A 27,970-nucleotide genomic window follows, 5' to 3' on the forward strand; every position below is an offset into this window, starting at 1 on the left:
AATGGTCTTCGGTTCGAGTCATTCCTTGTCTAAGGATATTTCAACAATCAAATCTGAACTCACTAATATGATGGATCCCAACGATTTCACCAAAATGTTGGAAGACATAAACACACAACTTGACAAATATTCTGTGGAAATCAATGAGAGGAAAATTCGCAAATATAAACGCGATACAATCGATTACAAATTGGGAGAGGTCTATACATGGGCCGAAGTATACGCAAGACGCAGACAGAACCGCCCATCTGACAAAACCGATACGGACACCTCTTCATCTGGAAGTGAAACCAGAACCAGGTCATCTAATCAACCACCTATGCGACCGCCTCCAACAACAACTCATCCGGATGCACCAACCCCCAGTACTTCGGCTTCTTTTTTAGAGGATACCGGGGACAAAGACGACCCAGGAGGAGCAAAAGAAAAAGACAAGGAATCACTCGAACCGAAGACCATTCCGGCTACCAGCAAACGTCAGAAAGGGGGCAGGAAACCCTAGATGACAACAACTTAGTTATCAACATTTCCTCTTATTCATTGAATTCAATGGAACTTAAAACTTTACAAAAAGATACATCTTTTGTACCCACCTGCCACACCAACTCCCTGGAATTGGAAATCAGCTTTTTCAAACTAATGCGCAACCTACGTTTGCAAAATTTCTTTGAAAATGTCACTCAAAGTGATGAAACTCAGAAAAGTGATTTTCTAAAAGGTCTTAAATCACCCAGTACCTACATGGCCCCTGTGAGCCACAAAAGCCTAGATACCTTCGAGACACTGGTAAAAAATGATTTACAATTGTTACCTTTTACCAAAAAATCCAAACATCGAAACCTTTCGGTTAAAGAGTATAACATCCTTCTGAAACTAGCTAACAACTCTAACATAACTTGCCAAAATGCCGACAAGGGAGGGGCACTAGTTATCATGGACACGGAGTTCTACATACAACAAGTACAGAACCATGTATCTAACACTGACACTTACATGAAGTTGACCCAGAATCCTACAGAAGAATTCACATCTATTCTTCAAGAAATGTTACAGAAAGCTCTTAATGATGGCGTGATCCAAGAGAAGGCATACAAATTTTTGTTGAAAAGCTACCCTCGGTCACCTTCTTTATATATGCTACCAAAGATACACAAGAGCATTGAAAAACCTCCTTTCCGACCTATTGTTTCCACCAGAGGTAGTCTACACGAACCTATCGGAAAATTGTTGGATAGATATCTACAACCGTTCGTGTTAAACATGAGTAGCTATGTACGAGACACTACTGATTTTATCAACAAAATCAACAGCATTACCTTGGATGACAACAAAGAATATTGGCTATGTACTGTGGACGTGACATCCTTGTACACTTCCATTCCACATGATGTAGGCATTTCTGCCATTGAACATACGCTCGTCAATTCAAATCTGGATCCTCAACTACAACTGTTTCTTCTAGAACTGTTATATTTCACCCTGTATCACAGCTATTTTAAATGGCAAGATCAATGGTATTTACAGCTCACAGGTACATCGATGGGCAATTGTGCCGCTCCGGCATATGCCAATATCTTCATGGAAAAATTTGAAACCGAGAACATTATGAACAATATCATTTGGCAAAATCACGTCACCATTTTTCTCAGATACATTGATGACATTTTCTTTATTTGGCAAGGAGCACACTCTGAACTTATGTCAGCACTCAACACCCTGAATACTATTGATGAAAGAATTCAATTCACTTTTGAAATGCAAGAGGATTCTGCTACATTTCTTGATGTCAAAATCAGTCGGATTCACAACAAGCTTGAGACCACCATACACCGAAAAAAAACTGATCGTAACAACCTGTTACACTTCAACAGCTTCCATCAATCCGCACTCAAAAATCACCTACCATATTCCCAACTATTACGCGTAAAACGGATTGTCTCTCAAGCTGACACTTGCACCCAAGAAATGGAAAAGATGCTCAACAAATTCTCCCAAAGAGGATATCCACAACAAATCCAACACAAGCCGTACAACGTTGTTCTACTACCTCCAGAAATCAACTCTTGACAAAATTTGATAAACCCACAAACCGACGAGCAGTTGTGGTATCAAAATTCTCTACTATGAGCAACCATTACAAAAGACTAATCTTAAGACACTGGCCAATATTGTCCATAGAACCAGATTTCAGAGGCCTATTTAAGGACAAACCTATTTTCGCATTCAAAAGAGGCAAAAACCTCAAAGAAATCCTCACCAAACCCACTGACACATCTTTGTGCACTACCTACAAAGGTACCAGACCCTGTTACAATTGCAGTAACTGTAACAACGTGATTACTGGTCCCTTCATCAACCATCCTATGAAGGGTTACAAAATCAATCTCAAAGTGAATGCTACATGCAACACCATGAACGTCATTTACCTTCTCAAATGTCCTTGTGGATTTGTGTACGTTGGCAAAACTGAAAGAAAAATAAAGACCAGGATTCTAGAACACAAGAGCAACATTCGTACCAACAACACTAAATCCTCCATAGCTGTACACTTCACTGAATTTCATCACAACATCAGTCAGCTCAAATTTATGGTACTTGAAACTGTGGAATTCAAAGAAGGAAGAGACATTCACAATCTGCTTTTCCGCAGGGAAAACCACTGGATCAAACTGTTGAACTCAATGAAGCCTAACGGACTCAATGATCGCATGGAATTTTTGTGTTACTTGTGATCGCTCCAGCTTCTTACGTTATCACATTTGTTTGCTACTTTTGTTTTGATCTTTATTCTTTCATTTATGCATTCATTCAATTTTTCCAAGGTCATTTTTCCACTATTTTACTTCTAACTGTAACAATAACCGTAACTGTCATTGTTTGTTGATTTTTGCAAATTCTGCCACTTCAACATGGCGCCCGTACTTAGTTCGCTTTCCACAAGTCCTCTTTCTCTATCTATTAAGCACGTCATTAAAAACACCTTAGAAGCGCGCTTCTGCGTTCACGTCCATGTCAACCACGAGATATTCGGAGCACCATGAAAGCACTTAGCGTTTCGTAAGTTTTCTTATCCTTTTGTTTCAGCTCGCTACATTTAATTTCAAAATCACGCCACTTGTTAACTTAACAGCGCACTGGTACTGGTCACGCTCGAGCACTAATTACGTTGTTTTAGTACGTTTGAATTGGCACTGTCTGTTTGCACTTGACTTTCTTTTCTTGTTCTTTATTCTTTTACCGACCTTGAACTTAATTTATGACCACGATTACATTCTTGATCACTTTTCTATTCACCATGATCTATTAGTGCACCCGTTTATAATCAGCTTCTATATCCGTACAGCTTCGGAGTTACGATCTCACAGCCTTTGATTCACTGACGTTCCGTCATTTCTTACTGTGCATACTTGACCAACTTTATTAAGCTACATGTACTGGAACATCTTTACCGCCTTTGTACAATGAAAGCTATTTTCTTTTCTTATGACTTCCTGACTCTAGCGTTTTGTTATTCCTTATAGATATGTCCCCTGACGAAGGTCCGTTCGGGACCGAAATGCATTGGGCTAATTTTCGAAATGTTTAACGATTGGATGTAAATGGAAGATTACTCATTGATATGATCTACTAAATATCGATTGAAAGATTTAACTAAAGTCTCGTTGCATCTCATTTCCTTTCAAACTTCATGAACATTAAATGTTATAACCTCATTAACCCCGGTTTATAGGGGCTTCTAGCTGTGCACAGGGGGACATCTCCTAACTCCAGGATACGCTTCATTTGGTTCATACGCTTCAACACTCTGGATCAGAGAGTGATACCCCAGTAGCACGCCACAACCTCACAAACTGTCACAATCCCAGTTGTGCGCTTATCCATATCTTGCTTGAAACTCTGTCCTACACCAGGTTTGGTGCAGACCCCACAGCACACAAGTTAAGATGCTAAAGCTCACATTCCTAGGCGTGTTTTTTTATTTCAGAGTTTTATATAGCGCAAACTTGACCTGAAGGTATCAGGTATCAGAGCGCTTTACATGAGTACCAGTTGCGTTACACAAGGACACATTCATTATTGTTAGGCACTGGGAAATGTAGGGGCATATTATCAAGAAACGGCGTTAAAATTATTGCCGCTTTTGCGGCAGAAAACTGCTGCTAAAGCGGCGATAATGGGCTTGATAATATGCCCTTGGGAATTCCAATAGAAGCCCATGTTTTGGTGTCAACATGGGCTTCTATTGGAATTCTCTGCGGCAGATTATCAAGCCCATTATCGCCGCTTTAGCTGCAGTTTTCTGCCGCTAAAGCGGCGATAATTATAACGCCGTGCTTGATAATATGCCCCTAAGTGATTTGCCCAGAAGCACAAAATGTTAAGCGTCATTGCCGAGACTCGAACCCGGTTCCCCAGATTTGAGGTTGACCGCCCTAGCCATTAGCCACATCCTCTCCCCGGGGTTAATGGTGCCTTTTAATAAACTCCAGCACGTAGCACTTGCACTGGATGCCTCTGAGAAAACAGTGCTCATGAGCAATGCTACACCCATGTGCCATAAAGCATACATGTCTGCTTTGCTGTAAATACTAACTGCAGCGCTCTCGTTTCCAGGCAGGAGACATTCCTAAATGATTGTTTGAACATGGGATAGAGGCGAGCAACGGAATCTTGACAGTAAGCAACAGGTTACACACGGAAAGCCTTATTTTTTCTCATATCCCGCATAGGATCATTTGGGAGATATGATTTACTTGTATCAGCAACATAATTTCTTGTAGTATTGATCATGAATGGCCACAACATAAAAACATGCCTGTATAAAGGGCGGGTAACACATTAAATGAAAAAAGGCAAAAGTCACAACAGAGCAAAATTAATGTATTCAATATGGCTCCCTGTGATTTAAACACCCAGACATTTCTAGCAGCGTTCGTTAGCTGAATGTTGTAGGTTGTTTTAATGCAACACTAAAAAATGATGGACGGAATGTTATACATTGACAAACATTCACCCCAGTGACAGATCTGGGTTTAATGCTTCCTTATTTTGCTCGCCACGCCAATCCCGTTCAGACCCAGCCATATGCAAATTAACCTTTACCCCCCTCCCCATGGGAATTGCCAGGCCAGGACCCCCATGGACCGGAAAACAAGCATCATAGAACCGGTTTCAGTGTATCAGCCCTCATCAGCCAGGCTAGCTTGAAACCAGTGGCATAGCAAGCAAAGGACCCACGCCTGGGCATATCCTTCCCACTTAGGGCAAAAATGCAACACAAAAAGATGATGGACAGAATGCTGAACATTTTCAAACATTCACCCCGAGTCACAGATGTGGGTTTAATCCATTGTGATTTTGATAGCAACGCCATTCCAGTTTGGACCCAGCCATATGCAAATCAGCCGTGAACCTGCTCCCCATGGGAACAGTCCAGCCCGAATATGCGAACAAAATCAAGACCTGGTATATGTTCAAATACAACAGTCTTAATGGAAGGGCCCAAGACACAAAGGTAAACTGAGATGAAAGTCTAACTTTACGGCTTTCTGTATTTACAAAGGGCAGTTAGACTTTTGTCTCAGTTTAACTTAAGTTTTGGTCCTAAGTCTTACTGAGACTGTTGGACTTGGCCCTTTTTGCAGGGTCATCCCTGAACTTTTTGCCTTCCTCCTATATTTTTTCTGACCTGTTGTTGGCTGTTTTATGACTCTGGGCACTTTACCACTGCTGATCGGTGCTAAAGTGCATATGCTCTCACCATTGTAAATTAATGTATGGATTAGTGATTCCATGATTGGCTGATTTGGTTTACCTGTCAGACCCTAGTACAGTGCACCAGGAGTGCCCAGGGCTGGTAATCCAAATACTGCTGGTGGGCTTGCAGCACTGGTTGTGCCACCCACAGAAGCAGCCTGTAAAAGTGTGTCTGCCATTGCGGAGCCTGTGTGCAGTCTGGTACTGTCATGCTGACTGGGCAAGTGCACCCACTTGCCAGTCCCTAAACCTTCCCTTTTCTTCATATCAGACACCCCTATGGTAGGCCCAAGGGCAGGGTGCATTGTAAGGATAAGGTAGGACATGCCCTGGTGTGTGTGGCATGTTCTAATAGTGAATCACAGCCATTTTCGTTTTTCACTATTGCAAGGTTAACTGTTCTCCATAGGCCAGAATGGGCAGTTTGATTATTACATTTTATAATCCTTACTGACTCAGGGAACATGGTAGAAATTCAAATTTAGTATGCCTGAACTCAGAATGATAAAATACATCTTTTAGTGAAGTTGGTTTTAACATTCTGTTGTCTAACCATTCAAACCTGCCTCTGCTAGGCTGTGTATTCCTTGTCTGGAGTTTAAGTGACAGGGCTGGGGAATTCCAGGAGACAGGGTGAAGTGTCCCAGTAGTGAACAGAGAGATCTGCATCTAGATGGGTGGGAGGAGTTGCATCTGGGACCTGAACAGGGCTGTGCCTTCCCTCCACAATGCAGGCTCCACCTCCTGTGGTGCGTCTGATGTCTCTGCCCTGCACTCTGAAAGGAAAGAAGGAGTCAGGTAAACAAAGTGCTCCAGGACTGACCAGAACCGGTTTAAATAAGGCAAAGGCCCCTCTGTCTTCAGAGGACAAAGGATTTTTGGGTATAAGTATTGGGACCCTGATCCCAAGAATTTAGATCCCTTTGGGAAACAAGAAGAAACTCTGCTGAGGAGAGGAACCAAGAAGAAACTGAGGAGAGACTATCCCTGAAACGGGGGGATTGGCCTGCAGGGGTTGCCTACTGCCAAAGAGAGGAGAAAGGAACTTTGTGTGTACTTTTGCTCAAATTGTGAAGGATCTCCAATGGCTTGGAAAAGAGCTTGCCTCCTGCTGAAGTCTCAGGAACAACAGACTTCACCCCCCAGCTCCCCAGAGTTCTTTGGAAGTGCCTGCTGCTGTTGTTGGGCCTTCTGAGGGACTGTGTGTCGCAAGGAGCTGGAAGTGCGACTCAAGAAGGAGAAGCGTGCCGCCGTCGGAGCTGTTGTCGCATCTCATAAAGTGTGTCGCCGCTGCAGCATCGCATCGAGCGGAAGCGTCTCACATCATCCAGGAAGTGTCTTGCAATGCCGAAGAAGCGTGTCGCCATCGCAGCCATTGTAGCTGACTCATTGCACCGCATCAAGAGAAGAGTTTCGCATCGAGGAAAAAGCGTGTCGCCATTACAGCCATCGTAGTTGTCTCATTGCACCACATCAAGAAATGCGCCTCGCATCCACGGAGAAGCGTGCCGCCGTCGGAGCTGCTGTCGTCACATCGCATAAAGGGGTGTCACCGCTGCAACATCGCATCGAGCGGAAGCATCTCGCAAACATGGGAGAAGACTGTCGCTGCCAAGGCCGCTGTCGTCGCATCGCGTAAAGTGTGTCACCGCTGCAGCTGAAGCATCGAGTCGAGTCTTCTCACAACATCAGAGAAGCGTGCCGCATCTGGAAGATCTTCACGTCTTTATTTCTTTGCACCAAAAACTTAATTGCATCAACATCGTTGCAACACTTTTGTTGCCCTGCGTGTCGCATCTAAAAGGTACATTGACTTACTGTCGTATCTAAGAACTTCAGAGAACTAAGTTAAATTCTACCATCTAAAGTAACAGTATTGTGTCTTTTTGTCGTTTAATGGTCTTGTGGTAAATCTATATAAAGAATACTTATTTTTTATATAAAACCTGTGTGGTGTCCATCTGTAGTGTTGTCACTTGGTTACTGTATGTGTTAACAAATGCTTTACACACTGCCTCTGAGATAAGCCTGTCTGCTCGTGCCAAGCTACAAAGGGGGGTGAGCAGGGGTTATTTTAGGAGTGTATCCCCTTACCCTGACTAGAGGAGAGGGTCCCTATTTGTCACAAGTGCATGCCTGTGCCAACTAGAGACCCCCAAGTATAACAGAGACCAAAACTTAAGTTAAACTGAGGCAAAGGTTAAACTTTACTACTAGTAAATGCCCATTGTGAATACAGAAAGTCGTAAAGTCAGACTTTTGTCTCAGTTTACTTTTGTGAAGCGGGCCTGTAGTGTTTAATTGAACTTAGCAAAAGAAAACAGTAATACCAAAAACCAGGATGGATGCACAGACAGGTAGACCATGAGGAAATAACAGTATAGTTTTAAAAGTAGCTGTAAACTGGTGCTTTCTGGGTAGGAGATCAATCTTCTGCATGAACGAAACATGCTGAGGCCCTGTCTCTATATGTCTTCTTATTTCTCTGTGCTTCATTGGCTGTGTACACATTTTATCTTCGCTCTATTCATCACTCTTCTCCATTCCTTTGGAAGCCCATTCGCTTTGTGCACCTTCTCTTTTGGTAACTAATATGAAGCATTTTCTCTGATTCTTGCAGTCACCTAGAAAACCAAACTGCTGTTCCCTCACTAACCATGACACTGCCCAGTGCGTCTGCAATCTAAAGGTAGCTTCCAAAGCCTCCTCAACTCTCCAGTTAGTTGTGGATAAAGTGATGTATGGTTAAATCCGGGTGCAGTACAACATAAGCAATAAGCATTACTATGAAGCTATGGATTGTCTAGCCAAAGGTGGGTGTTTTTTTGCAAAGGTACTCACCTTAATAATAATAATAATTAAAATTTTAAAAATATGTACAGTAAACACAAATGTCAGACAGTCAAAATTACACTAAACAAACATGCAATACAAAATTCAGTGATAAAGTACGGGATAGTTAGCTCTGGATTAAATCATCATATCTCATTTGAGATTACTTAGATGATCAAAAACACTAGCACACTCCTGCAAAAAATACAATATAGTGCAATGAAGTTATGGTAAAAGACAGTTTGATGTTTTAAGCAGTGCCTGCCAGCATAAGGCATTACCCGGGTGTTACCCAACCACGTACATCATAATGTAAAAAGGAGAATTCAACTGTCAAAACTCGGTTGCTTTGTTTCAGGTTACAAACCAAATTGAACTTAATTTTGGTGATGGAAATCTTGCTTAAACTCACAAACAAGGTGACAGATGTGACAGTGATCCTCAAAGCAAAATAAGAGTCTCAGAGGATGAGCAATGGCTCTTGTATGTGAGAAAGTTTCAAATAATATGCCTGCAGGAGACATGGGAGCCAGGAATTTTTTTTTTCATTGAAGGATACAAAACCTTCTTTCACCCAGCAGTAAGATCGTGTTTAGGACGAGCAAGGGGGGGCTGATTATGTTTGTAGATCTGAGAATTCAGGGCAGCTGGAAGAATCTGGCATGGGATTCGGATGTTGCCCTGGGTTAAAAATTCTCTAGTAACAGGTACAGGTTAGTTTTAATTAATTTTTATAATGCAAGGTCACAACTGCATGGCCCGAATAATCTCCAAGAATTAATTACACGGATGGAGTACACACGAGAGAGAGGGTTGGCACAGTCACAATTAAATCTGGTGGGTGATTTCAATTGTCATCTGTGCCCAAGTTTGAGAGTGTCCTGGGCGATTGGTCATCTTGCACTCTAAGAGAGGGACCACACAGGGAGCATACACAGGAGGGGCGGGAATTGAGTGACATAATAAATACCTATGGGTTAACCCATACGATGGATCATATTATCACCAGTCAGGGCAGGTCGGTTAATCCGACCTTTAAAGGGAGAGGATGTTCTTCGTTTATCGATTACATTTTTGTTGCTATCACCCTGTTAAGGTGTATAACTTTTTTAAATATTCAATATAGTGGTTTTAGTGACCATAACCCTCTGATTTTAGGTTTGGTTGCGTCACAGCATGCTATAGTTCCACATAGATTAGCAGGGGGTATGACGATTGCAGCAATGGACCAAGGTAGGAGGTTGCGTTGGGCCCAGATTGATCCTGGCGCTTTTAATTTTTCTCTGTTTAATAAAGCTAAGCAGGATATTTGTACATGTCTAGATTTAGATGTTCAAGGAGTTGAATTAATAGAGGTCTTTAGGAACGTCGCTCTGGTTGCGGATAGTCTACTGAGAGCCCCTGTTCACCCGTATAGTACAGGAGCCCCCAGGTGGTTCGATAGCCAATACTCATGGGCCTTAAGAGTGGTAAAAGCGGCCCTGAAGCAGTCTCCGAGGGATAGGGAGTGGGTAGTGGTCTGTCGTATAAACTATAAGCAAGCCGGCAAGGAGAGAAAGGCTCAATTACAACAGAATGCATGGGAGGAGCTGACAGAGGCAGCTGAGTTGAAGCACTCCACTCGCTTCTGGAAAGTTATCGATAACCCATGTTTCAATGACTCGAATAAACCTGGGTTAAGTAATAATATCCTACCAGAGCAATGGCAGCAGCATTTTCAGGGTCTGTATAATCAGCCCCATAGACCGGAAGATCCGCAGACCCCAACCCCAGTACATCATTTTTCCCCTAATGTATTTCTTTTGGACAAGGTGAGATCAGGAAGTGAGGGCCTCACGAGGAACAAGGCGCCCGGAGCGGATGGGATTCCACCAGACCTCTTTTGTGGTAATATAGAGGTTTGGGCCCCGCTTTTAACCAGGGTATTAAATGCGGCAGTGAGCTCAGTAATGCCAGCATCTTGGCCCACTGCCACTATTGTGTCTATTTTTAAGAAAGGGGAGAGGGATAGTCCATAGGGGGTGGGGGTACGCACCGTACATACGGGGGTGGGGGTACGCACCGTACATACGGGGGTGGGGGTATGCACCGTACATACGGGGTGGGGTGGGGGAACGCACCGTACATACGGGGTGGGGGTATGCACCGTACATACGGGGTGGGGTGGGGGTACGCACCGTACATACGGTGGTGGGGGTATCCACCGTACATACGGGGTGGGGTGGGGGTACGCACCGTACATATGGGGTGGGGTGGGGGTATGCACCGTACATACGGGGTGAGGTGGGGGTATGCACCGTACATACGGGGTGGGGTGGGGGTACGCACCGTACATACGGGGTGGGGGTATGCACCGAATATACGGGGTGGGGTGGGGGTATGCACTGTACATACGGGGTGGGGTGGAGGTATGCACCGTACATACGGGGTGGGGTGGGGGTACGCACCGTACATACGGGGTGGGGGTATGCATCGTACATACAGGGTGGGGTGGGGGTACGCACCATACATACGGGGTGGGGGTATGCACCGTACATACGGGGTGGGGTGGGGGTACGCACCGTACATATGGGGTGGGGTGGGGGTACGCACCGTACATACGGGGGTGGGGGTACGCACCGTACATACGGGGGTGGGGGTATGCACCATACATACAGGGTGGGGTGGGGGTATGCACCGTACATACGGGGTGAGGTGGGGGAATGCACCGTACATACGGGGTGGGGTGGGGGTACGCACCGTACATACGGGGTGGGGGTATGCACTGAACATACGGGGTGGGGTGGGGGTATGCACCGTACATACGGGGTGAGGTGGGGGTATGCACCGTACATACGGGGTGGGGTGGGGTTACGCACCGTACATACGGGGTGGGGGTATGCACCGAACATACGGGGTGGGGTGGGGGTATGCACTGTACATACGGGGTGGGGTGGGGGTATGCACCGTACATACAGGGTGGGGTGGGGGTACGCACCGTACATACGGGGTGGGGGTATGCACCCTACATACAGGGTGGGGTGGGGGTACGCACCGTACATACGGGGTGGGGGTATGCACCGTACATACGGGGTGGGGTGGGGGTACGCACCGTACATATGGGGTGGGGTGGGGGTACGCACCGTACATACGGGGGTGGGGGTACGCACCGTACATACGGGGGTGGGGGTATGCACCATACATACAGGGTGGGGTGGGGGTACGCACCGTACATCCGCGGGGGGGCTGGGGGGACGGCGTGTACATCTGCGGGGGGCTGGGGGGACGGCGCGTACATCCGCGGGGGAGGCTGGGGGGACGGCGCGTTCATCCGTGGGGGGGCTGGGGGGACGGCGCGTACATCCGCGGGGGGCTGGGGGGACAGCGCATACAAACGAGAGGTTGGGGGGGTACGGCACGTACCGGTCCCCCAATTCTGCTCGCATCGCGGCGTACTTCGCTTTCCCGGCACTTTTTGGGTGCCGTAGAAAAATTGCCGTCCGGACTGCTGTCGGTTCGAATCGTACTTCCTGGTTCGTGAAACACAGCCTGAATGCGTCCCGACGTCACGTCGGCGCTGTCCCGGATCACATTGGTATGTATTTTTTCGTCGGTCGGTGTTTTTTACGATTCGTACGGAAATGGTGTTTCCGTGCGAATCGTACTTGCATGTTTGTAATTTTTTTTTCCCGGGTACGAGTCGGACGGAGAAAACGCTCCGACCGACGGTTCGTACCCGGTTTTTCCAGGATCGGAATCGGCACCATAGTGTGTATTTGCTAAACCACATATATTACAAAAATGCATGGCTTCCAAAAGCAACTCTTTGTGCTGGCTGAGCTGTAGTTCAACAGCAGTGCATCAACACAAGGACGGGAAAAGTGCCTTTGCCACGTGGGAAACATATTTGTATATATTATGAATAACACCTAAATTGTGCCTTGTAAGCCCATCAGGCTGGGACTAATGGTCTTCACAGTGACTAAAAGTCCAAATTCAGTTTTCACTGTGTAGAGTCAGCTGGATTCTACATTAAGACTAGGCTAGATAAAATTAAAACTCTTAATGTACATCTTTGCCTGGGACAACGCCAGCAAAGTGATTCTGTTTCTATTCACTCAGTTTTGAAAATAGAATGTAATTGTCAAATCATATTTTTGAGAACTTCAGTGGGAAAACAACTTTATAAAAATGTACTTTATGCTGCCTCAACCAAAGCTAATTTAGACTCAGAATAACCCTACTCTTCAGAGACAATAGAATGGCCTCTAGGGCCAGGAACACAAGAGCATGGTCAGCCTCTGCCATCTGAGGGGGTACAAAAACATTCGACAGAACAAAGGCCAGCATTCATAATACCTCTTTTGACTTGGGTATACTAATTTAGGCAGACAAGATCTGCTCTCATTAATTCTCATGGCCCTCCTAGACTCTCTGGCTCCAGTCCAATGTTTGGCTTATTCAAAGATGTGTTTTATTCTACCATGTTTATCTGTATTCTTGTTTTTTTAGCTGGATGGATGACTCTATCATTCGTGAAATCACACCTAAGGTGATTGGAGACTGGCCCAACACGTACACATATACCAAAGCCTTGGCAGAATGTGTGGTTCAACAAGAAAGCGGTAGCATTCCAGTTGCCATCGTTAGACCGTCCATTGTAGGAGCCAGCTGGCAGGAGCCCTTTGCAGTAAGTATGATTTGCCATTACTTTGCATAGGAATGTATTTATGCTAATATTTTCACTTACTTCAGAAACCCATTTGTGACGCAAGCTCTTTTCTTTGCAATCTTTACTGGAGAGTTGGGTGTACACTACCAAGTTGTCTGTGATATATCTTACCAGGTTCTTCAATGTCTGAATATGCATTCCACATTGCCACAAACATCTATGCTATAATGGTTTAAGTATTTCTTCACCATCAGGTATCAGAAATTGGGTTAATAATTTGGGATGGTGGAAACCCCTATCAGCTCAATAAACTGAATATGACAATATCAATATAGTTTTGAAAGAATCTATGCTCAACCCCTGGTAGTTATGTTACCAGCAGCCGGCAACCCCCAGAGAAGTATGTGCTAATTTCAAGCAGTGGCATCAATTTTAAAACCAGGAAAACAACAAACTAAATTCAATGAAATAGAGAAAAATTTAATTAGCAAAAAGACACGAATATCATTAAAACAGGTTAAAGCAAAATGGAGATATTAATATTTAAATGTATAACTCCATTAAAAAACACTGGTTTACGGTGGACGGGAAACTAGGCATAATTTTAAACCGACTGCAATGAAGTGGAGATAGAATACACAAAGTTGTTTGTCCCAGATGTCAACTTCAGACATTGGGCCTAATATAGATTTCAGTGGGCAGGATACTCCTTCACAAATGTGGCAGATGTTTCATCCACCATATTACAGCAGGTGTCATGAGTAATTTTCTTCCATCAATTGGTACATTTACATTAACTCTTGCGACACAGATGCTACCTGTGCCATGGTTAACAGATGGCAATACTTGGAACAGCACTTATAATGGCATAGCGACAATGATTCTGTTACAAAAAAGAAAAGAGAAAAGAAAGGAAAAGGGAAAAGAGTGGGATGTGAATTAATGTTTAGCTTGGCTGTATCAGGAAAATGGGCCTTCTTCTTCAGCTGGAGCCTTCCCAGTTCCCGGAATGTTTAATGACATTATTGGTTCAGGTGCCTGGTTAATTCTCTATACCAGCCAGAGATTGGAGAAATACTACCACCTAATCCTAACTATTTTCTAGCAGTGCCCCATCTCCTTTTACAGCACTTCCTGTTTGCCTTATTCTACAATTAATCTAGGAGCCCCTGTTCCAAAATGGCAGGACCCAGCTGCACCAGGCACAGTCCTCTCCAGCACCTTAGACACTCTCCTATTTAGATAAGCTCTTCTCTCATGTGACAGGGTCAAATAGGTTTTCTCCTCTAATGTGACTGGAGAATGGCTATCTATGGGGATCCTGGGTGTGCCCTCCTTGGCATCTCCAAGTACAACACAAAAGATGTGTTCCTGTCCACTTCCAGATAGCCAATCCCTGCTACGTGGTCAGCACTTAACACCCATCTGCTCTTCCTGAGCTCAGAGGCAGGCTATTTTTCTTTGAAGTGATTTTCCTGCATTTATCCCAGTGGGGATAGTAATAAAGATTTTAATCACATCCAGGCCTGTTCTGAGAAAAGTCTGCCAAGCCCTACACAATGAACTATCCTTTGGGTCTTTCACAGTGAGAACACATTAACACCAACATGTAATGTGCCCTATATATTAGCAGCCTACCTGGGGGCTTACATGACATATACATTAGTTAAAATGCTCTCTTCAAAGGATCCTCATTAACACTGATCATTAGGGTATCTCTGTGCATGTCTGGGGTCTCAGGTATGGAGACCTAGACTGCAAGGAAATAGCTCTTACTTACACTTTCCTTGAAAAGGTGTGCAGCTGTATTTCAGATTTACTGCTATTTACGAAGGAAGGTCATTGGTGCAGAATGGCATTTGGACAACATTATTAAACAGGTTATTTGGGAAATCGAATAACATAGGATTAGGCACATGTTGCTGAAATGTGTGTGTAATTTTCATTGGTAGGTCCAATCAGCTTTTCATCATTCAGTCAATAATGTTTCATTCCTGATAGTCTGCTGTTCCTTGAAAGGCTAACTGCACAGAACAAAGCTGTAGACACACCTCTTCAGGGTGCACTTCCTGTCTGACAGTCTACCCTTAAACCCTTGACCTTCTCCTGGTCATTGCATCTTCCAAGAGGGACTTACTCCAACAAAAGGCTTGAACCCTGACAATTATCTCCTACAACAGTTTTCCCAGCACATTGGAGGTCGAAACACATAGGCATTAATGATGAGCATCTGGGGACTGTGTGAAGTTTCAGAGTGAAGCTAAATAAAGTGCCGTTAACCAACTCCTGGCAAACATTTAAGCCATCACTCTCAGTCAGGACTTCATTGAATATTTTAATGAGTAAAATACTTTAGTGTCCATAAGGCACGAGGGACAAGCAGACCTAAGGGACTGGAGCATTTGAGGTAGTGTCAATTGAGGGAACCTTTGTTTGATTTTGTGGACGTTTATAAATGTTTTATTTATGTGTTTAAGTGTAGATCTGTCAATGTACATAGATATTTATTCGTTAATAAATCCCTGTTTTTTCTTCCAGGGTTGGATTGATAATTTTAATGGACCAAGTGGAATTTTTATTGCGGTATGTATCTCTTCATTGGAGACTTTTATTAGGCAGAGTTGTCTATTGTTGAAATATGTAAATCAACATAAAAAACGCCAAGTTTTGCTGTGACTTTTTACAGGCAGAATTTCTATCCAACAGGATTTTTTGTTTAGTCTTAGGAATCCTAAGCTAAAGCTCTAAATAATTTTGTAAAGCCGTACAGTTGCTGGTCAATGGTCCTGATGCAGCTAGTAACTGATCCCGCCTGTAATGAGGCTTTTACACTAGGTTTTACAACCGAGAACAGAGAAAGAGATGTTAATGTTGCAGAACATTGGGACCTAGGCCAGTAGTATGTTCATCATCTCTAAGGAGAAATCCTAAGAACTTTATTGTCAAAGGATATTGTCTCATTTCTCCCTCATAATGCCTTAGCATAAATGTAATTTAAAAAAAATCATAATTGCATTGCTAGCTTTTATTCTTGCTTCCCCGTCCATAAAATGTGAAGATATTGCACAGATCAGACACAAAGAAGGAAGGGAGCCATTACATTTCGAAATATACAGGTTGCTTTTTGTTACCTTTACAGGTGGTTTTATGGTCGTGCACTTATTAGATGCATAGGGTAATTACACTATGCATCTTATAAGTGCATGCTTTGCAAGTGCTAGGAATATTTTAGAGAACAAGAGCGACCCATACGTCCTTGTGAACTGGGTTAGCAATTTTCTGCACAAAACAATGTTCACAAGGAGCTCATTTATGAAGGCAATATAATATATGCAAGCTTGATTTAACTTGCTCAGATTTAATCAATTTTAGATAATTACAATTTCTGACCTTCCTTTTATAGAACACAGTATAATACTCTAGTGTATTTCAACATACTAGTTAAGAGTTCTTAAAGAAGCCCAACACAACTTCATTCAATCTATGCTTACTTCAGCCGAAGAAAGAAGAATTTATTCTGCAGTTACAGTCTTAACCACAGCTGTATTTCCTTATACAAAAAAGAAATGGACAATGGTATTAGCTGCACATGAACATGTGATTTGTGAACCTCAGTGAAGTGACCATAACCTATCTAAGTGAATACTGAGTGAAAATTGGTGAAATGGCAGGGAAACAGGTTATTGGTAATATCAAAAGGACGAGCATGTACACAATGGATAAATAAACAGTAAGGCTTTCTCTTTTGTTCATGTCGATGACGTTTCGACCCTCTCTTGATACGGGGTCTCTTCAGGACAGCATTTCTGGGGACGGTGTTGCATCAAGGATATCTTGGACGTTTTAGGATATTGCCAGGTGAAGGAAGGGACAAAGCCGAAATCAACTGAATCGTAGAATTGTTCAGTATATTCCTACCGGGGCTCCACAGAGCGGTCCGAGAAGGCGTGATTAAATCCGCCCCGGAACCACCGTTACTGATCCATACCGGGTTTCTACCCTTAACCCTTGCTACACCACTATCCGTGGTAGGAATATACTGAACAATTCTATCACCTTTCCACCAGGGGCATAGCAGCCCTTGCTGCATTCTCATGACCAATTCCTTCGCAAGATATACAAGAAAGCCACTGGGTCTATAGCCATTGGTTCATGAAGCCTAATTACCTGGATTCAGATGCGCTTGAAAGCTTTGGGAGATCAGCAGGTCAGCACATATTGGCGTAACATTTCTTCTACTTGTGAGTTATCCATAGTCCATCCAACCAGACTGGTAGGTGTGGCTGGGTAATCTTTCATAGATAAAACATCTCAAAGGATAAAAGGTGAATCGAATCCTTTAAAAGAAAAAGGTATCTGTTTCCTTTATAGTACATTTGATATAAACCCTTTTCCCCCTCAATTGTAGGGGTAGGGCGAGATGACGCTGCTTATTTTCTGGGTATCTGCACACCCAGTTGCCATTGCATGCCACCGTTGCAATATCTTGGGACATAAGAGGTATAGCATAGAACCATGACTGTATCGGAAGGAAGCTCAGCAGTCCCAGTCAATGGCTGTGAGATTTCAAAGACGAAGGTTCAAAAGAGCGGGCACGGTCTCCATCAGAGACAATATCATCGGAGGTAAATAACTTCTTTGTCCACTGAGGACTCAACAGAATCAAAAGGGAGCTGAGTCCTACTCAAGCACCTTCATTCAATCATTAACATATGTAAGCGGCGATCCCTCATGTATATTCATCCATCACATTGCTAAGAACGGCATCCCATCACACAATACCCGCTCCTCGTGTCGATTACACACGGCATGGAAACACTTCCCAGATAGGATATTAAAAAAGGGACAACACCCTTCCTCGCACACACCCTACATAGCATCCCTTGCTGCCCATCCGTGCAGATGCTTCCACGCCCCACATCGGGACAGGAAGCACTACATAAATGTTGCAATACGATACAATGTTCAGCCTAATTGTGAACACAATGTTTGCGTTCTATGTCCTGCAAGGGTCTGCGCGGCCTCCACGGGCCCTGCTTCTTTAGAGGTTTTCTGTAAAAAATGTCAAACATTGTTCTAAAAGTTGAATCGTAAGTAACCAAGGAGAGAGAGTGGCCTGGGAGAACAGAATCTGATTTCCTATTTCATTGGTGGGAGCATTAGCCATCCGCAAACTATTTTTACACTTGCCGCACCAGCTTCAAAGTGTCCAGATCTTTCAGACACATGTACCTTTGTGTTCTTCTGTATTTCATGGTGTAATGTTAGCATGTCCTACTCTTTCCTGATACTTTCAGCCATTAAAAGTATGAATTGTCTGCAGCCCACGCACCACGCTCTGCCTCTCATAACACGTCAGCGGGCAGGCTGGTATTTTCTATCAGAGATCTCTTTCTGCTATGTATTAAAACTTCCAAGGTGCATAGGCGGTACACCCCCCACATCTCGTGTGCAGATATTTCCAGAAGAGAGCCTGCTGCATATTCCCCAGAGACCTTCCCTTTTTGCACATTGTGCTCGAGTGTGATGCTGGCGTCTCTAATTATGCATTTGTATTATTTAAGTTGCAAATAATTGCCTCTCCAGAGGCGGTCACTGGCTCACTAAGGACCACGAGTGCCTGTAAATAGAAGAGTCTGGAAAAGGCTCCGCCAAACACGGCACGTTGGTTTTGTTCAATTGATGGGACTTGTGCGTCCTTTTCTGTTGTTTGCGATCACAGAGCATCTACCACACATCACTCAATTGCAGACCTCTCATTTCACTGTGTAGTTCTAACTTCTTCTCAAGTGTGATCTATTGATCCAAAAATCCCCAAACCTCTGGTTCCACCAGATATCCACATTGCGCCCCTCCCCTCAAAGCTCTCTGAGGAGGCTGAAACGAAGTTGTTGCATGTCTGAATAGTAGAAAGAAAAGAAAAACGTAGCTGGGTGTTTCGATGCACACACTAGTTAGTTGGTGCATGTCAGCCCTTCATCAAGGCGAGGTATGTTTGCTTCTTCTCCGATGGCGCTTACTATGCTCTGATGACGTGACAGCAGACGCATTATAATACAAGGGAAGCGTGGTAGTAGTTTGCAGCTGAACGAGTTCACAGGGGCGGCAGTTTGGCGCTCATGAATTCAGTCGGAGCATAGTAAGTGTCATCGGAGAAATGTCAAGCATACCTTGATGAAGGACCGACATGCCCCGTTGACATGCACATTTTGTTTTGAGATTTAGATAGCGCAAACTCGACCCGAAAGTATCAGAGCGCTTTACATGAGCACTATTTGCGTTACAGTACAGACCAACGGCGGTTCCTGCATGAGGGCGTAGGGGGCAGAGCCCCACCAGTCTCCAGAGGACGGAGAAGGAGATTGACAGGTCTGAGGCTGCGGCACTCACACTGTCCATTCCGGTGGCAGTGCAGCACAGCCCTGTACATACATACGCTGCGCATGCGAGGTGGACGACTTCAATACCGCCCAAATCCCGCATGTGCAGTGTGTGGCTGTGAAGCAGTGGTGAGGGCAAGCAGGCGCTACTTAGTGCAGCAGTTTTGCCAGTACTTTGGTCGAATACGCGGCTCGACCGGATCTATGACGTAACTCATAACATCCTTCGAGGATCCCGCCTCCTCCTGTGACTGGCTGACCCTTCTTGCTGTCAGCCTATGAGAATTGGAGGCGGGATTTCCAACACTGCTTCCTTCGGTCTGTGCTGGCGGGTTCCTATTTCCCTCCTTCCTTCAACGAGCTGCATCTGGGCCCCTGAGACACCTCTGGGAGAAACACCGTGACGGTGTCCCTGACCAAGTTTAAACCGGTGAGTACAAGTGCGCCTTGCCTTGTTTTTCAAGGGCCGCCACTGCTACGACTCCCACAACAGGGCGTGGGCGAAGGCGAGCTTTAAAGGGACTAGCGGGAGGTAGGGATGAGCGAGTTGTTGCTGTAAGGGGCAGAACAGGAGGGAGGTAAGAGAGGAAGGTAGGGTGTCACTGGATCGGTTCATGGGCTGTATGTGGTAATGTTGGTGCTTCAACGGAGTGCATGGGGACGCTGTCTAACGGTATTGCATGCTGCTTGCTTGGTGTCCCTAAATGACATCTGGTGAGAGTAGGCTCGGATGGGGGATGCAGTGTTTTGGAGGCGTTTCGAATGGAGGCCCTTTGTGGTCGGTACCTTGGTGGATGAAAGAAAATACTGCGTAGCAATTCCTGGAGGGACTGTTGGAAGTGGTGGGTTGATTGGCGTAACGGGAAATTATGCCCATGGCCCCCAAGAGTAGTAGGATTAAATGGGGGCCCTCCCCTCGGCCTGCTCCAAGTCCCGCTTGTGGGCTCTGACAAAGGGATCCTTTGTATGGGAGGCATTGCAAGGAGACCCATGATGCTTTTAGAAGCATCAGTATTGGTTGGTTGTTTAGAAATGTTTTTACCGTGTCCAGTGGCAACATACTGATCTACAGGCATGAGTATTTGTACATCCAGAGGGCAAAAAATGCATACGAATTTCGCTGACCATTTCCATGAAGAGAACGTTCTCCATAACAATTCATTTTTTTGTCCATAAAGACAGGTCTCAATCGACGGGGTGGGTAGTGACGCTTCGATCGTTGCCCCCTCTCTCGCCAACACTATTCAAGGGCCACATTCAAATAGGATGTGGATTTTCATTCCTGGAGTGACAGTCATGTGTCAATATTGAAGGATAGTGGCTTCACACCGCTACTGTGTCTTTTATTTTTTGCTGACGGGCTGCCGTCTCTGTGGGTATCCGGCTGCAGGGTGGTAACTACAGCCCACTTCGAGTCGTAGTAATTATATCTCTTACTAGCCGTTCGAACATTATGGGTTGCACCGATAGAGTGGAGTGTTGCTGTGAGCACGAAGGCAGTTGTGCATCGTCCACCCAGATCACTTCATGCAATTCAACGCTTAATTGTATTGTAATATAATGTTCACGGTATGCAAGAATTGTTTGTCGTCTTGGTAAGTCTTTGGACATTTTAGGTTGACTTTTGGTGGTCTTTGTTGTGTAATCTTGACAGTAATTGCATTGGAATGGGGGGCGATTGTCCCGCTTCTTGACGTTTCGGAGGACTTAGGCAGCAAAGCCGGGCTACCTATTCACAATTAGAAACGGCAAGAACTGCTATATAAAACGTTATATAAATGTGAATGTGCAGCTGCAGGCTCGGATACCAGATTGTTCAGGCGGCAAATGGCCATACAGTCGAGTTCTAAACGTGTCTTCACTACATGGCCAAATGCTGCGATCCTGGGCAAATCCCTTATCTTCCAGTTCGTCTTAGGTAAGCCGTGCTACTTGCTTGCGCGGTGCAGGATGAAAACACCACCCCCCCCATTCTGAATACGTAAAACAGAGCCCCATTGCATATTAATTCGAAAAGAGACAGTCGTATTACCTGCATTTCAATAGGATCTCCTAGGACCCTCGAACCCACCTCATGGCAGTCAGGCTCACTTGCTAGGCTCACTCGCCACCGAGCACTCGCCCCAAACTTTTACGGCACACTACTTTCAAATGTCACCAGCCGCCACTGGTACAGACCGACATTCATTTTGTTAGGCACGAGGAGATTAAGGGGCCTATTACAATGTCGATCGGAGTTTCCTCCGAGCGACACCGTGGCGGAAACAGGACATCGACAGGCCGGAGTGCCTAATTATGATACAACAGCATTCTCCCATTTCTCTATGGGAGCTTGTGTTATGGCCATAAACTGGCCGTAATACAAGCTCCCATAGAGAAATGGGAGATTGTGTTAATCCGTGCACCCCGTGGCTAACACCTCGAGGTGCCTGCCATAAGGTGCAGGAATTAACAGGGGGGGTGACCCCTTGGCCCACAACCTGAGGCCGCAAGGGAAAGGGAGCCATGTTAGGGGGCCCCCAAACATGCTTTCTGACAGGGTTTCCATGCGGAAAGGTCGACATGAAAACCCTGCTGGTAACTGTGCATCGTAATCCAGACGGGATAAACCGCAATCCCTATGGATTACCCCTTGAGCCCATCGGAAGCCAGCTGGAATGACCGTCCAGTTTCAATTCCGACCAACTGTATCGTAATCAGCCGGTCGGAATTGAAACCGACGATGTCAGTCATAAACCTGCGACCTAAGGTCGGGGTCTTTACGACCGACATCGTAATCAGCCCCTAAGTGATTTGCCCAGAATCACAGGATGTTGAGTGTCCCTGCTGAGACTCGAACCCGGTTCGCTAGCTTCGAGATCGACCACTCTAGCCCTTAGACCACATCCTCTTCCGTAATTGGCAGTGATGGTGTCGGTGGGAGTCAGGATTCAAGCCGCTGCATCAGAGCCTGCAACAGCTTTTTAGGGGATAGCCACATGGTCAAAGCAGGGATTGTTTTTCTGCTTTTGCAAGCCTAGGTGCTCTCAAGACGTCTTGGGCAAGCACCCTACAGAACTGTATGGATTCTCTCTCATTGTATAGTCCTGGGAGGCTAGAATTAACCTGGCCAAAATGTGTCCACTTCTTCCAAAAGGGGGCCACAACAGATGCAAAGTTGTATTGGTAGAAGAAACACCGGTCATATGCTTAGTATATGAACATTAGACTTGTGGTTGATTGGATACAAAAGTGGACGACCTACAAGATGGACACAGCATATAAAGCAACACGTGGGCCGCCATTGTTTTTGTTAAAAAATATATATGAGGAAAGTGTGTGTGTTATTTTAATAATATGGATGCTCGTATTATTTTGAAATATAAAAATGAGAAATAAAGAACTGATTTACAGCTATAAATCTAAAAACTACATGTTAAAATGAGTAAATGAAGTCCAATAGTAACTAATAGACTATTGGCGACAAAGAAATTGGCAGAATTTATCCCTCAAGGGCCAGTTGTTTGTTGTTGTTAAAATGGTTGTCTCAGGCAGGGAAACCTGGTGGCAGGCAGCAAGCAACAAACAGGGCCGGCGACCACCATTATGACCTCACAGTCCACTGTTATGTGGAGCAGGGAATCGCAGGTTTGTCGGGGTGGCCGAATCATCAATTTATGGGGTTCACCCAGTCTATGAAGCTCTGAATCACCTCTTCTTTCTAGGAATTTAAAGGGGGTAATTTAATGAGCAGGAATAAAACGTTGTGATTGCCGTTGTGCAAGCTGTTGGTGCAAACCTATCTGTAGTATGAGCATCGTTATGGTGGTGAAATCTAAGGCTGCAGTTCTTCTCAAGGGAGTACTAGTTGGACGATAGTAAAAAACAGGGCAGCCATTTTCTGTGCTAAACAACAATCGAGACAAAATTGCAGCAGTTTGCAAAACAAAAAAAAAAAAACGCAATTGCATTGAGTATTACAATTGGGATAAATTGGGAACTGGGGGGAAACGAGGAATAGTGATTAGGCTAATTAAATTAGTGCTTCGGGCACCCCTAAATGTGTGGCAGTGCTTTGAAAACGGGTTTAGTCCTGGCCTAGTTGTCCTTTTTAGGTCTCGCCTGACCCAGCGCATGCGCTGGTCTGGCGAGACTTATTGAGAGGGCTCCAAAAAGTGCTACCAGGCCAGCCTAGAGCTACAGTGCATGTGCGCGGGCGCGCGCGCCGCGTTTTACCGCGATTTACCGCGATTACTTTCACTTTCGGCCGCAGGGCCGCTTTGATGTTTGATCGTGATCGCGATCACTTTCGCGGGCCGCACGGCCGCTTTGCATAGCCAATAGGTTTCGCTTTTGGGACCTTATAAGTATTTAGTTACGCAACTGTTGCATGGCTAAACACTTATAAGGTCCCTAAGGCGAGACCTATTGGCTATGCCAATGCTTGTTCTTTTAAGTTATATGTACAAAGACACTGGTGAGCATGCACCCCGTTCATGCAACAGCGCACAGTTCTTTTGAGTGTAGAACGAGGAAGGCACTCGGATATTTATGATGTGGGAGTAAGTTAAACACTACTGAAGATGTTTACGTCTTTGCAAGAACACGGGTTTAATTTACTTCCAGTGCAGGGAAAGTGCATTAAAGACGCTTATCACGGGAAGTGACTGTCTGGGTAAATACATCATTGTGTATATACACTGATGGCATAATGAATCAATATTGACCCAGTGAGACTAATGGAATGGGCGTGATTGATGGGCGGCTGAGCGCGGCATGTTTTATGCACCCTTAGCTGAATGTCACGGACTCCACATGCGGAAGGAATGCCAATGACGCCTGATGAAGAGCCCGCGCTCGCGTGCACGGCATACATTTAAATCTGGGGAAGCCGCAGCAACGATGGCAGTGAGGTGTCGCAGGAATTTGGGGAATGCCTTTCTTTGGTTCCCACTGTAGTTACCACGGGTCTGTGGAAAGCATTTTTCTTTGTTCTGTTTTACTTTCCACGTCATCGGTTTGTGGCTACTGTTTCTAAAACCGACCGACGGCTTCAGCTTTCCACTTTACCTTCAGCTCTCAAATAATATCGTTTTACTACAAAGCCCCACTTGAGCGAAAATGTTGCTAAGCCTTTGTCTTGCTTTGTAGGCTGGTAAAGGCATCCTGCGCACAATGAAGGCCTCGAACAACGCCGTGGCAGACCTCATTCCTGTGGACGTGGTGGTGAACCTCACGCTGGCAGCAGGCTGGCACACGGCGGTGCACAGGTACCTCTCATGACATGTCGAAAAATACCACAGTAGATCCTAATTTAGCATGTATATCAATGTTGAGGAAGCTATGGAAAAATGATTGCCTTCTTCAGTTTCACCTTTCTGCCTCAAAGCTCCTAAATGAAGGCATTAAAAGAACCTGCTGTAATGACACTGAAAAGGTTTGGAGGCCTCCTGTGCCTTCAAACCCTGGTTACATCTTATTATTATGGCTTTTTGTGTCCTGTGGTCTACAGGTCTGTCTCACCTTAATTCATTTTAGTACAAGAAGACAAAACCAGTTGTTTCTGCTTTCTTGGCAACTTTTCAGAAAAGAATGCCAAGGAGCCAGTACCTAATACCAGACTTGTGTTCCATGTGTATATTGCCAAACACTGTTGTTTTTACAGTTTGTCCTGTTAAAGGCCACTTGCAGAACTATTTCAAACCAAATCTTGTGGTGAAGGGCACGGGGCGCAGCACAGTGAATTTCCTACTTTGTGACCGGTTGAGAGAGTGCGTGAGCGTGATTCAGGGAAGGAGTTTACCTTGTGTACCGCGATAATGTGACATCTCACGTTTTCTTTGGTGGGACTTTTAAAAAGAAATTTGTCTCCAGAGAAGTCATGGGCTAGTAATTATAAAACTCCTTCGTCCATTTAAATATTCATGCAGTACACTGACCTGGCCCCTCTCAAAATATATTGCCTGTATATACCTGGTGTCTACTGCGAAACATAAACATAGGCTAATGAAGACAGCGATAGATCAACAGAGTGACAGAACTGGGGAAAGGTGCATGCAGCAAGAGGAAGTCCAAGCGGAGTGAGGAGGCCTGCACTTCCTTCGTTAGCTCCTGTGGGGTCATACATTCCGGCTCATTTTGGAGCATTGTTGATAATAGCAAAATCTTGAAAACTGATTGTAACCAGGTTTGTACTAATATCCTTGAGGACTCCTGGGTTTATAGTAAAGTGTATGATTCAGCTGACCTCGATAGCGAGGCATTTACCTCTATTGCGCCCATATGTCTTTTGGATATTGAGTGCAGCTCTCATGAAGTAACGGGGGCAATCCACGAGAGCCCCAAGTTTAAAGCCCCGGGTCCTGATGGGGTTCCTATGGAACTATATATATATTAGTGGGGGATCTCTCAGTGCCTATTATTTCCTACTTTGCAAATGTAGCCTGCAAACAAGGCATTCCGGAGGCATGGTGTTCAGCAATCATTGTGCCTATTTAAAAAAAATGCAATTGGGCCTCCCCTAGTTGCTATAGGCCGATTTCTCTTATCTTTTCCACTGTTAAAGTCATTGGCAGGGTAGTCCTCGACAGAATTATGTCCTGGTCTTCTGAGAACCACATTATCTCTGAGGCTCAATATGGTTTCAGAACCGGCCTGGGCGCTCAAGAGCAGTGCCTTGACCGACACCTGCTAACCAGTAAATGCACTTTGGCGAAGAGCCCGTGTTCACCTTGCATTTATGTACCGGGTCTGCACTCTGATACCGTGGTCACGTCAAACCTCTGGGAGATACTTGAGCCAATGGGGTGGATCATGGCCTGGTGCCCTTTTTAAGAGCTCGTCGCACTGATTTAAAAGCTGCTGTTAGATACGGATGTAGTGAGAAATTCAGCCTGGGCCAAGGTGCTCGGCAAGGCTGTGTTTTAGCACCAGTTTTATTTTTATTATATATGAATGATTTGGATTTTAACTTAGTTGCTAAGGGAAAGGATATGCCGGCTGTAGGAGGGCAGGGAATCCCTGTCCTCCTTTATGCTGACAATGTCTTTTTACTGTCCAGAACTCCCAAAGGGCTTCGCCAACATTTGGATATTTTTGTAAATTTCAAGTGCAGCCTTGGCCCGGCCACGAATTCTGCTAAGTCTTTTGTTATGGCCTGTGGCCCCAAAATTTTGAAGCTGCAAACTTTTGTTTTGTGGGGTGCTCTCATCTCCAGAACGCATGAATTTTCGTGTGGGTAACATTTGGCTCTCAGGGGACTTGGGGCCCATGTTTGAAGCACAGGAGACTCAAGTTTGGCAATTCAATGGGTTTCCTTTTTAGTATCGCTTCCAACTTTGTAACAAGCCTATTGCACCTATGGTGGAGATTTATAAACGGAGGTGTTTACCACCCCTAGCCTATGGAGCCAGCCTATGGGGATATAAGGAAATCAGGTTCCTGCAGGGAGAGGAGTACATGGTATGTGGACGAATCCTTGGCGTTTCACTGGGCTCGTCTACGTGCTATGTATGCAAGGAGCTTGGTATACCCTTTGTAGCTGACCAGATCAGTTTAGCACCAATGATGTTATGCTGTTCAAACTGGAGAAACCCCAAAGCCTGCCTGAATAAGAAGATATTAGACATTTCTGTCGTGTGACAAGGGCCTTTGTATTCTGTGACTTTTGTATATCAAGGACGGACACCTGTGTCAAGTTAGGCAGACTTGATTTATTTTTTCCGCCTTGTAATATTTTAAGCAGTGATAAAACCCTGGTTAGTCCAGAACTAGCGAGCTTAAGAGGGAAGAAGAAAAATGGTTGGAGCTGAAGAAACCGGCCAATAGGGAGTATCTGTCAGTCCAAACTACTTCAGGGCTGGAACTGTATCCGGAGTGGGTTTCAAAATCTTGTGACAGGACCCTGTTGACTAGATTTGGGCTGGGACTGATAAGGAGTCAGCTTTCGTTCCCCCTGGGCAGTACAATCCCAATTTTGTTCTGGTTGGCCCTTGTGACCAAAACACTTTGCAAACTTTGGCGCACTTTGTATTTTCTGTAGCTTTTATCGCTGTTTTACCAAGAGGATTTTAATCCCGCTCTTCAAAGGTGCTCCGATTAACAAGTATACTGAGGCCCTTTCATTTCTACAAACGCTTCCTTCTTTGGAAGTCCGTCTAGGTGTGGCTACCTTCTTGAAGTGCGCCCTCCGGCGTTCACAATCACTATTGCTGCAGTTGTGCTGATCTTGAATCTGGTTTTAGCTGGGCTGTTCTTGCTAATCTGACGTTTGTTCCTTTTATTCTGTTTCCCACCTTGCACTTTGTTCGACTTGACTACTTTGGCTCTTAGGCTTTGAACCGGATGGCAGCATGAAGCAATTGGGTGTTAT

General features: G+C 44.9%; 1 protein-coding gene across 1 annotated transcript in view; it reads left to right on the forward strand.

Moving 5' to 3' along the window:
• Positions 1 to 27,970, forward strand: part of FAR2 (fatty acyl-CoA reductase 2) — a 438,652-nt gene that overhangs the window by 349,003 nt on the left and 61,679 nt on the right. Inside the window, exons 5-7 of the mRNA XM_085652334.1 lie at positions 13,081 to 13,258; positions 15,779 to 15,823; positions 24,751 to 24,869. Of these exons, the coding sequence (XP_085508460.1) occupies positions 13,081 to 13,258; positions 15,779 to 15,823; positions 24,751 to 24,869 (342 nt within the window). The remainder of the gene's footprint in view (positions 1 to 13,080; positions 13,259 to 15,778; positions 15,824 to 24,750; positions 24,870 to 27,970) is intronic.

This window comes from Triturus cristatus, chromosome 4_1 (assembly GCF_964204655.1).
Source record: "Triturus cristatus chromosome 4_1, aTriCri1.1, whole genome shotgun sequence".
In the NCBI taxonomy this organism is placed as follows: Eukaryota; Metazoa; Chordata; class Amphibia; order Caudata; family Salamandridae; genus Triturus; species Triturus cristatus.